The sequence below is a fragment of the Condylura cristata genome, unplaced genomic scaffold (genome assembly GCF_000260355.1).
Source record: "Condylura cristata isolate star-nosed mole 26May11 unplaced genomic scaffold, ConCri1.0 scaffold00025, whole genome shotgun sequence".
NCBI lineage: Eukaryota > Metazoa > Chordata > Mammalia > Eulipotyphla > Talpidae > Condylura > Condylura cristata.
In genome coordinates, this window is record NW_004567126.1 from 27,931,186 (window position 1) to 27,940,834 (window position 9,649).

Below are 9,649 nucleotides of genomic sequence, written 5' to 3' on the forward strand. Positions count from 1 at the left end.
GGCTCCCACATGCCCAGGCTCCGCACACCAGGCTCTACACGCCCAGGCTCTGCACACCAGGCTCCCGCATGCCCGGGCTCTGCACACCCAGGCTCCCGCATGCCCGGGCTCTGCACACCCAGGCTCCGCACACCCAGGCTCTACACGCCCAGGCTCCGCACACCCAGGCTCCCACATGCCCAGGCTCCGCACACCCAGGCTCTGCACACCCAGGCTCTGCACACCAGGCTCCCACATGCCCAGGCTCCGCACACCAGGCTCTACACGCCCAGGCTCTGCACACCAGCCTCCCGCACACCCAGGCTCTGCACACCCAGGCTCCGCACACCCAGGCTCTGCACGCCCAGGCTCTGCACACCCAGGCTCTGCACACCCAGGCTCTGCACGCCCAGGCTCCCACATGCCCAGGCTCCGCACACCAGGCTCTACACGCCCAGGCTCTGCACACCAGGCTCCCGCATGCCCGGGCTCTGCACACCAGGCTCTGCACACCAGCCTCCCGCACACCCAGGCTCTGTGACACAGCCTCTGTGGTCCCTCGTTGACTGAAACGCATGACTGACTATTTCTGTTGACCGTGTGTCTGAGGTCCGTTTTGCACGTGCATGCGGTCTCACTCCGCGCGGGTTTTATGTGCCTGACTGCGCATGGGCCTGTCTCTGTCACTGGCAGTGTGGATGCACCCTGACCTGGTGTCCATCTGCCTTAGCTTGCCTGCGGCCAGGGTGCCAGGCCCCTCCTCATCTGGCCTGACTGTGTGCGTGTTCAGCCATCCCCGTCCAGGCTCCGCCCTCCTCTGCCCCCACTGCGGCTGTGACCTGGCCCACAACCTCGCCTTGCCCTGGGGCGGGGCTGGGTGGGGTGACCGCAGCAGGGTATTTTGGGAGGCACAATCACAGGGGCTGTCCGGTCATTATGCGGCCCGGCCCTGTGGCCAGGGCTGGACCCGCCTGGGGTGGGTGCAGGGCTGATCCATTCTCCTCCTGGGCCCCTTGCAGCCCCTTCCTGACCCTCCCTCCTGGTCCCAGACAAAGTAGAGATGGGGGAGGGGACCGGCCTGGAGTTTGGTCCCTGAAAGGAGGGACCCGAGTGCCTCGGGAGCGTGCTCCTGATCAGCGCTGCAATTATGTGCAGGCCCGATCAGCACGCGGCGGGGAGCCTCAGTCTTTTCTGAAGACTGGGATGTGGAGTGGGGCTTGGGGGCCTCCCTTCAAGGGGCAGCGAGGGCTTCCTGGGAAGTGACCACTGAGCTGACCGGGCATGCAGCTGTGGGGGCACAGCGGTGCCAGCAGAGGGCACTGTGAGGACGAAGGCTCAGCCCGGTGGCCGCACCTCCAGTCAGAGGAGCTCTGAGGCCCTGTGCTGGGTGTCTGGAGGTGACGGCCTGGAAGCGGTTAGAGCAGGTGCTGTGGGGGGTATAACTGGTAGCCAGATGGGGCTGGGTTTAGGGACAGTTGGCTGTGTTGTCTGGACGAGCATTGGCCATTGGGGAGGGATCGACATGTTGAGCACCCCTGAGCTGAGCACCCCTGGAGGTGAGCACCCCTGGAGGTGGGCCTCAGCGCCAGCGTGGGGCTTGGGGGTGTCAGGCTCTCTCAGCACTCATGTGCTGCTCTCACAGACGCCACAGGCCTGTGGCTGTTTATTTCCTGGGGTTCTGGAGGGTGAGGTGCAGGATCCCAGCTCAGGCAGCTTCTGTCTGGTGAGAGTGCTTTGCCCGTTCATGAGGCCCTACCCGGGGTCCCTTCTGTTTGGGGCACTAATCCCATTCATGAGAGCCTCGCTACGCCCTCAGTGTTAGATGCATCAACATATGAATTTTGGGGGCACAGATACTCTGTGTAGCAGGGACTCGACACGCTCTCTCCAGCACCCCGTCTCCTCCCTGCACTTGTCCTGACTCTCCTCCCCCACCCGCAACCCTCACTGCTTCCCTCCCTCCCCCTCCCCCAGATGCTCCTTCGCCATCACCCTTCACCACCCCTCTGTTGTCTCTGCAGACGCTGCCAGTCTGACACTCCGCTCAAGGCCTGTCTGTAAGGACCGGGGGGCCACCCCCCTCCAGGGAGGAGGCCGGAGGCTGCAGGTCCCTGCCAAGCATGGCGCCTGCCCGGGGCCCCGGCGTGGCGTCCGTGGTTGGCCCCGTGGGCTTCCTCGTGGTCCTGCTGGTCGGAGGCTGCGCCGCAGAAGGTGAGAGCTGGTGCGGGGTGGAGGGCGCCTTACGGTACGGGCGCGCGAGGCCTCCCCGGGCGCTTGGTGTTGCCAACCAGCGCCTCTGTGCTCCTTGAATGAGGCCGAAGAAGCACTTACGGTGCGTCAGGCCCTGAGGGATTCCAGGGAAATGACAGCGGTGGCATTCATAAAACAGTAACGGTAATGATGGTGATGTCTGGCTCCCGGCCTACCCTGCACCAAGCCCACTGCTCCCCACAGACTATCTGTTTCACCCTCCTGGAGCCCCACAAAATCCTACTCCATTTCCTTCTACATCTTTCAATGAGAGAAACAGGCTCGGAGGGGCGGAGACTTACTTGAAATTGCTAGGAATTAGCCAGAGTTCAGACAAGTAGGCAGACAAACCTTCCCTGGTGGAACCAAGGGAAGCTTCTCGGCCACAGGACATTGAAGCTAGGGCTTCGTGGGCGTGTAGGAGTTTGGCGATGGACAGGCATTCCTAGTGGAAAGTTCTGGAGGTAAAGAGAGATTGGGGTATCACTTAGGGAGGAAGAAGTCTGCACTTCTGACAGAAGTGTGTGTTGAGAATGAGGGTCGGGCCTGACTATAACACCAAGAACCCCCCCCTTGCTCCCCAAACACAGCAAGGTGCCCCTTGGGCCCGTAGGGACCCAGAGTAAAACCAGCAGGGAGAGAAACTGGGATGCTTGGGCAGGACTTGAACCCCGGCTCTGCTGGCAGCCTACTGGGGCTGGAGACACATCTCGGCTGAGGAGGACACTCACACCGTTTTCACACCCCAGTGCTCTTGGGCCCAGGACATGAGCAAGCCCTTTCACGCTGCTTAGCACATAATAGGTCTACAGTCTCGAGTTACCGCAAGCACAATAACCGTTGCTGCCAGGCAAGAGTGTCATTCACATAACACCCCCGAATCATCCGTTTTTTTCCTTCGTGTTTGTTTTTTTTTTTTAATAAACACATGCAGTGTGCAGATCAGCCACCACACCTGATGAGGTAGATGATTCCCCATTGCACAGAGGGGGAAACTGAGGCACAGTAGGCTCACTTTGTAGCCAGGAAGTGACTAGGCTGAGATTTGAACCAGAGTCCAGGTTGCTGACCACCGTGGCACACCGCCGGGGCCAGCAGCCAGGCCTGGCGGGGACACAGGCCCCCGGCCCGGTCTGCCTGGACCCGGTCCCCACAGTGGCGTTCTAGGCCGGCGGTACTAGGCATTTTCGCTTTCTCAGTCAGTCAGTCATGACTCGCTACGAGGCTATCTCTCCCCTTGGCGCTGCTGAAGGTGGGGAGCCAGCTCCTTCTCTGTGGGAGCCCTTCCGGGCGCCGCAGCTGTGGAACAGCCTCCGCGGCCCACCTGCCTGGAGCCAGGATGTGCCACAGGTGCCACAGGTGTCGCCAGACAAAAATGGCCCCGCCCAGATAGAACCACTGATTTACCTTGCCTGGCTGAGCAAATAATTCACTCACTGCTTTGACTTCCTGCTCCTGTGGAAACTGCCAGTCTGGGTGCGATGAAGCCAGGATGGTCCCCACTTACAGGTTTTGGAGAAACTACAGCTACAAAGTAGTCATTGGGGTGGGGTGTTGGGGGTTGCCGGTGGAGTGTGGAGCCTGCCCTGGCTTGGGTTCCAATTCTGCCTTTGCTGAGTCACCACAGGTGGGTCTGTGGTCTCTCTTGGCCAGGGCTTTTTTAATGAGAACCTACTGTGTGCCAGGCTCTGGCTTAGGGGCCTACAGCAAGACAGACATCTCACTGGCAGTGGAGCTGGGCTGATAATTTAATGAGAGAGAGAAAGTAAGTATGTTGGGTGTGAACAGGCGGGAGCTCAAGACAGATAGGCCGGGAGACGGGGCTGTGAGGGGAGGGTGGGGGGCTGCGTTATAGACAGATGGGAGGAGGCAGGTGAAGCTGCAACAAGGCGGGAGCACCTGACCGGAGACATCTGACCTGGCAGGGGGCGGGGAATGTCCCAAGCAGAGAGCATGGCTTATGCAAAGGCCCTGGGGTAGGACTGTGGCTGGTGTGTTGGCCTGTGTGACTGCAGCAGAGTGAGTGAGGGGCAGGAAGGAGGAGGTGAAGTGCGGAGGGGTGGGGCTAGTGGCCCTGGGAGCTCTTGGGCTTTTATCTATAGGGACTTGGGTGGAGGAGGCCTGGGACTCACAGGTACCCTCTGGTGGCTCTACAGGAAGGACAGACTGTGGCAGGGGTAGCGGGCCAGAGCAGAGGGGACCAGGAGAGCCACAGATGGCCCTGTGGTTCGCATTGCCAGGCTCAAGGAGTGACCCAGCTCCTCGGGGAGTCATCTGGGCAGGGGAGTGTCCGGCCTCAGCAAGCCCAGCACCAAAAGGAGCGATTTCTGCGCCAGAAATGTTCTCTTGTCCTTTGGGGCCTTCCCAGGATGCCGTGGGGCCATCCCAGGCGCAGTTGGAGGGAACGAGTGGGTGGGGCTCTGGCTCTGGCAACAGATTCTTGACTGCAGAATCTGAAATGGAAAAAGAGAGACTGGGCCAAGCCCTTCTGGCCTTCAGGTATCACCGCTCTAAACCTCTAGGTCTCCTCGTGTCAGATCCAGGGGGACTTGGGGTGCTGTCAGTCAGTGAAGACCCACAACCTTGTCTACAGAGCGGCTGGCCCTGGGCTGCTCACTGTCCCTTCCCAGCATGTGGCTGCTTGTGACTTGGGCGTGGGACTGTGCAGAGTCCCAAGCACAAAGCACTTGCTGTTCCAAAGCCCCGGCCGTACCCCAGTGTGTCTGTCTTGCATTTGAAGCCCCCGGGCGAGAAGAGGTGGGGAGGCATCTGAGGCGACCTGAGTATCCGCAAGGGATTTTCTGGTGGGGGAATGCAGCAGGCACAGTGGCTTTCTGGGGGGGGGGGGGGTGGGCTCTCAGAGCTGCCTGGACAGAGGCTGAGGAGGCATCTGCCTTGCAGACCGAAGCCCAGGGCCTCCGTCTTCATTGGGTCATCAGTGGGCATCAGGTCAAAACACCATTTTCCCCTAGAACATCAGACATCAAAGGAGGAATTAGGTGGGGCCCCAGGGAGCAGGGCCTGCCCCGAGCATGATCAGAGTGGGCAACGGGGATACGACAGTGCTGGGGACAGCGGGTCGCCTGGCCCTGCCTGTGGTGAGCTGAGGATACTCCCCTGGGCAGGATGCTGGCCCAGCCAAGGTTGGAGCTGCCAGATGAAGGAGCAGGGGAGGGAAACACAGGCTCCCCAGGTCTTAGTCCTGGACTGGTGGTTGCTCCGGGGGTGTGTCCCCCACTAGCTGGATGCCTCTTGTTATCCATGGCCAGCTCTGCCCTTCCTCCCAGTTCCTCCTGAGGGGAGAGTTTCCCAGAAGTGAGGTTGCTGACCTAGCCACAGGGACTTGGCCCCAGGACCTTGGCTGGGGGTGCAGATGGCCAGGGTCACCATTTTGGAGGCTCTGAAGAAGCCAGGCAGAGCCAGAGAGGAGGGCTTTGTCTAGAGCCCAACATGAAGCAAAACTTCTCAATCAGGCTCCAGGCCAGGAGTTGATAGTAGTGCAAAATCCAGACTTGGAGGTGGAGAGACTGGCTTAAATTCCAGCGTTGTCGCTTCTGAGCTGTTATTTCATGCAAGGTCATTAATCTTCCTGAATCTGTACAGTCCCACTGGTATAATGGGTCAGCAGTCACAGGATACACTAGGGCTGAGTGAGGCCACACATACCTACATACAATGGCTCTACTGATATTCAAGAGAGGTGGTCATATATTCAGGAGAGGTGGTCATTATCAATGAGAGTGGATCCTTGGATGAGGGAGGTGACAGTCAAAGTACTAGATGAGGACTCTGCCTCATTCAAAGCTCAGCCTGCCATAGGTGGGAGAAACAGGCCTGTTCCAACAAATTGGGACCTGAGGCCTTCAGCTTCTCAAGCTTCCAGAGCTCTCCAGGTCAACCTGCACGGTTCTGAGTTTCTCCACTAACTTTGGAGACCCAGAGACCCAGGGTTCCTCAAGCCTGAGTTGTTCATCTCAGAAACCGGACTTTTACTTCATATTTTCTTTAATCAGCTTGCCTTTTTGTTCACTTTAAAATACAATTTTAGCTAATCTTTAAATACATTGTTTAGGAATAAGGATCCATTCTAAGAAACGTGTGACTGGGTGAATTTGTCATCGTGCAAATGTCACAACGTATAATTATACAACCTAGGCAGCACAGCCCAAGACACACCTAGTCTCGGTGGTGGGGCCTGTGGGGACCTCTGGTGTGTATGTGGTACCTCACTGACCAAAACACTGTTATGTGATGCAGGAGTGTTTGTTTAAAAGGAGCCCCGCTTCCTTTTCTTGGCTGTGTAGTATTCCACTCGGTTTCTTCATTTAATCAATCTCTTATTGGGTAGGCAGTTTGTTTCCTGAGGGACCTTGTAAGTATGTTACAGTCTTTGAGTTGGTTTAAAAAACAAATCTCAGAAGTAACTGAATTCATTTTCTGGGATGCATTGTAGCATTACAGTGACTGGAAACCCAATATCCCTTTGGGGGATTCAAAGGTTACTATGTAAAGTCAATAAAAAGAAAACAAGGGTGATAAACTCACTGGATAGCGTAGCCTACCTCAGGTGCTCAGGTGTTAGGCCCAGTTCCTGTCGGAGATGTTCCTGGAGAGACGGAATACACCAGATTAAGGAGTGGGTCCCAAAACGTGGGCACGGCCACCCCAGTTCATACCACAGTGTAGCCACTGATGAGCTTGCCTGTGAAGGCGAGTGCCTTGCCTGTTCTGTGCCTCAGTTTCTCAAGTGTGAAACAGGGCTACGATGGCCCTGCCCCTCAGCACTGTTGGCACATGAGGCTCCTGCCTGTGCCGCCTGTAGACCCTTGGTGCTCAGTAAGTGGTGCCCTGGTGACAGCCACTGTGCAGGCTTTGGAAAAGCTGGTCGCCCTTGGCGCTTCTGGCTCCAGCTTGGCCCTCTTGTGCTGGACGCCTCACATGGGCATCAGTGCTGGAGCCCTGGGTTCAAACACTGGCTCTGGCCCTTAGTTCCCTGCTTTTCCTGCTAGGTGCCTCAGTTTCCCCGAATGCCCCAAGCAAATGAAGCCAGGCTATCTGTGGCCACATTTCCTCCAGGATCTGGCTGGCCACGGTGGTGGGCCTTCAAATACTGACATTGGAGGCCCAAGGCTGGAGGTCTCCCCTCCAGTGGCACTGGGTCTTTGTGGGTCTGCCCGTGTGAGGCTGTGTCCACGTGTGAGTGCGCGTGGCTGTGGTGCAGAGGTGGCCTGGGGAAGGCGTGGTGGGGGGAGGGGTACTTCTCCACCTTCCCCCTTCTCTGTCCAGCCCTTTGATGGGGCCCACATGGTGTCCCATGTCAGGGAAAGGGAGAGAGGGCATGTTTGCAGAGCCCCAAGCAGTCCTGGCCGTGAACCTGGGCTCACAAGAGCCCCTTCTTTTTTCTGCTCCATCCTCAGAGCCCCCCAGGTTCATCAAAGAGCCCAAGGACCAGATCGGAGTTTCAGGGGGCGTGGCATCCTTTGTGTGCCAGGCCGCAGGAGACCCCAAGCCGCGGGTGACCTGGAACAAGAAGGGCAAGAAGGTCAATTCGCAGCGCTTTGAGGTGAGTTGGCTGTCGGGGGTGGGGGGTGTGGGGAGGGGGTGCGGCCTGGAGTCACCCTCACCTCAGCTTCACGGTGGAGCCGTGGCGGCTCGGTCCTCGAAGTCAGATCTGACTCTTGCCCAGATGTAACCTGGGTGCCAGCCCTGGCCGAGCCTGCCTGGGCACCTCTCCAGCCCTGCCCTGCCACATGTCCCCACCTGCCTGGGCAGCTCTGTCTCCTCGTGGCGTCCAGGCAGGCCCTGCCCTGTCAGCTCTCACTCGCACGCGGTCACACGCGCCACGGCCCAGAGTCGCGTGGTCACACTCGCCCAGGTCCGCCTGCAGCGTGCCTTCCACGCCTGCCCCACACAGGGGGACTGCCACACCCCCAGCCAGCCCCTCCCCGGCACACCCTGGCTCGTTTCCTGCCTCCAGTGCCGCCTCACTCTGGGCACCCACACATGCGCAAAAGCAGCTCTTCTTCCGGTCACCCAGGCCCGGTCTCCCCTGTTCTTTGCCCCCCCGCAGACCATTGAGTTTGACGAGAGTGCGGGAGCCGTGCTGAGGATCCAGCCGCTGCGGACGCCTCGCGACGAGAACGTGTACGAGTGTGTGGCCCAGAACGCTGTCGGGGAGATCACGGTCCACGCCAAGCTCACTGTCCTCCGAGGTACTGGGCATCCTGGGCTGGGCACCGGGGGGCCGGGCCCTGGGTTTCGGGAACAGATGCCAAAGGAATCTCTGGAAACCTTGCTTTGGGGTTTTCTCCTTGGGCCCCCCCATTTCTCCTCTCCAGCCTGTACACTGCTGGGGCCCAGAGCCTGGGCTGGCAGGGATTTATCGAGCCTTTGCAGGAAAAAGTAGCATTAAGGGAATAGAGTTTCCTCATTTGTCATCTTGATCATCCTCTTACGACTTTACGCGAGACTGATCCAACTTGCACTGGTTCGCGTGAGGAGAGGGTGGGGTGTGCTCCGGCACGCGTTTTCAGTGATGGGGGTTCATTCCGAGAAGGGCATCGATGGCCAGGCGTGGGGTGGACATCGGCGTGCAAGGACGCGGCTGGGCGGTGACCGCGGCTCTGAGCCGGCCCGCGGGAGCCGCTGCTGTTGAGCAAGTTTGCCATCGCCCGGACGCAGGCAGGTGGCCGGGACCGCAGGGAGGCGTCCACGGAGCAGCTCGCCCCAGGGTCAGCCGGCTCCGGCTCGGGCGCTGTTCTCACTCAGCCTCTGGGTTTATTTTCTTCCACATCAACTATATGCTCGGTGAGGTCCCCTCCCCCATCAGCTCTGACTCCTGGCCCCCGCCCAAAAGAGAGGACCGCGTGACCCAGGACTACTGGCTCCCAAGCTGGGCGCCGTCACCGGGGCAAATACGCGTCCCCCCGGACTCAGGGGTGGGCCGGCCCACGTAGCTGGGGCTAGTCAGGGGCTCTTCCACAGAAGGAGCAAAGAGGGACAGAAGTTGGGCCGGCAGGAACATCTGCCCTCCACGTCGCCGTGCATCCCATGAGCCTGTGGGAGCTCCGCTGGGCTCCCGCTGGCCTCACTCGGGGGGGCTGGCTGCCCCGGGAAGTGGCTGGACGTGATCGTGTGGCTCCTAGCTGCCTTCTGCATCACAGGCCGGTGAGCACAGCGACCAGCAACTTGAGTTCAAGTGTTAGCAGTAGCGCGGTAGCTGTGTGGCTCTGGGCGGGTGAAGAAACCTCTCTCTGAGCTGTGGTTTCCTCATGTCCCAAATAGGACGAGGACACTGCTCACCACAAGGGGTCCGTGTGTGAACCAAGGGGGTGAGCGAGTGCCCTGCAGGGGGGTGCCGTGGCCAGTCAGACGTTGTTATGATTGTCGCCGTTGAGGTCTCTGGTTTGAACGAGGTGGC

The 9,649-nt window shown here is 59.4% G+C and overlaps 1 protein-coding gene across 1 annotated transcript in view; it reads left to right on the top strand.

Annotated features, from left to right (window-relative positions):
- PTPRS (protein tyrosine phosphatase, receptor type, S) overlaps nucleotides 1–9,649 on the top strand; it is a 91,042-nt gene that overhangs the window by 32,050 nt on the left and 49,343 nt on the right. The window contains exons 2-4 of the mRNA XM_012729411.1: nucleotides 2,001–2,190; nucleotides 7,647–7,792; nucleotides 8,300–8,441. Of these exons, the coding sequence (XP_012584865.1) occupies nucleotides 2,100–2,190; nucleotides 7,647–7,792; nucleotides 8,300–8,441 (379 nt within the window). The 5' untranslated portion in view covers nucleotides 2,001–2,099. The remainder of the gene's footprint in view (nucleotides 1–2,000; nucleotides 2,191–7,646; nucleotides 7,793–8,299; nucleotides 8,442–9,649) is intronic.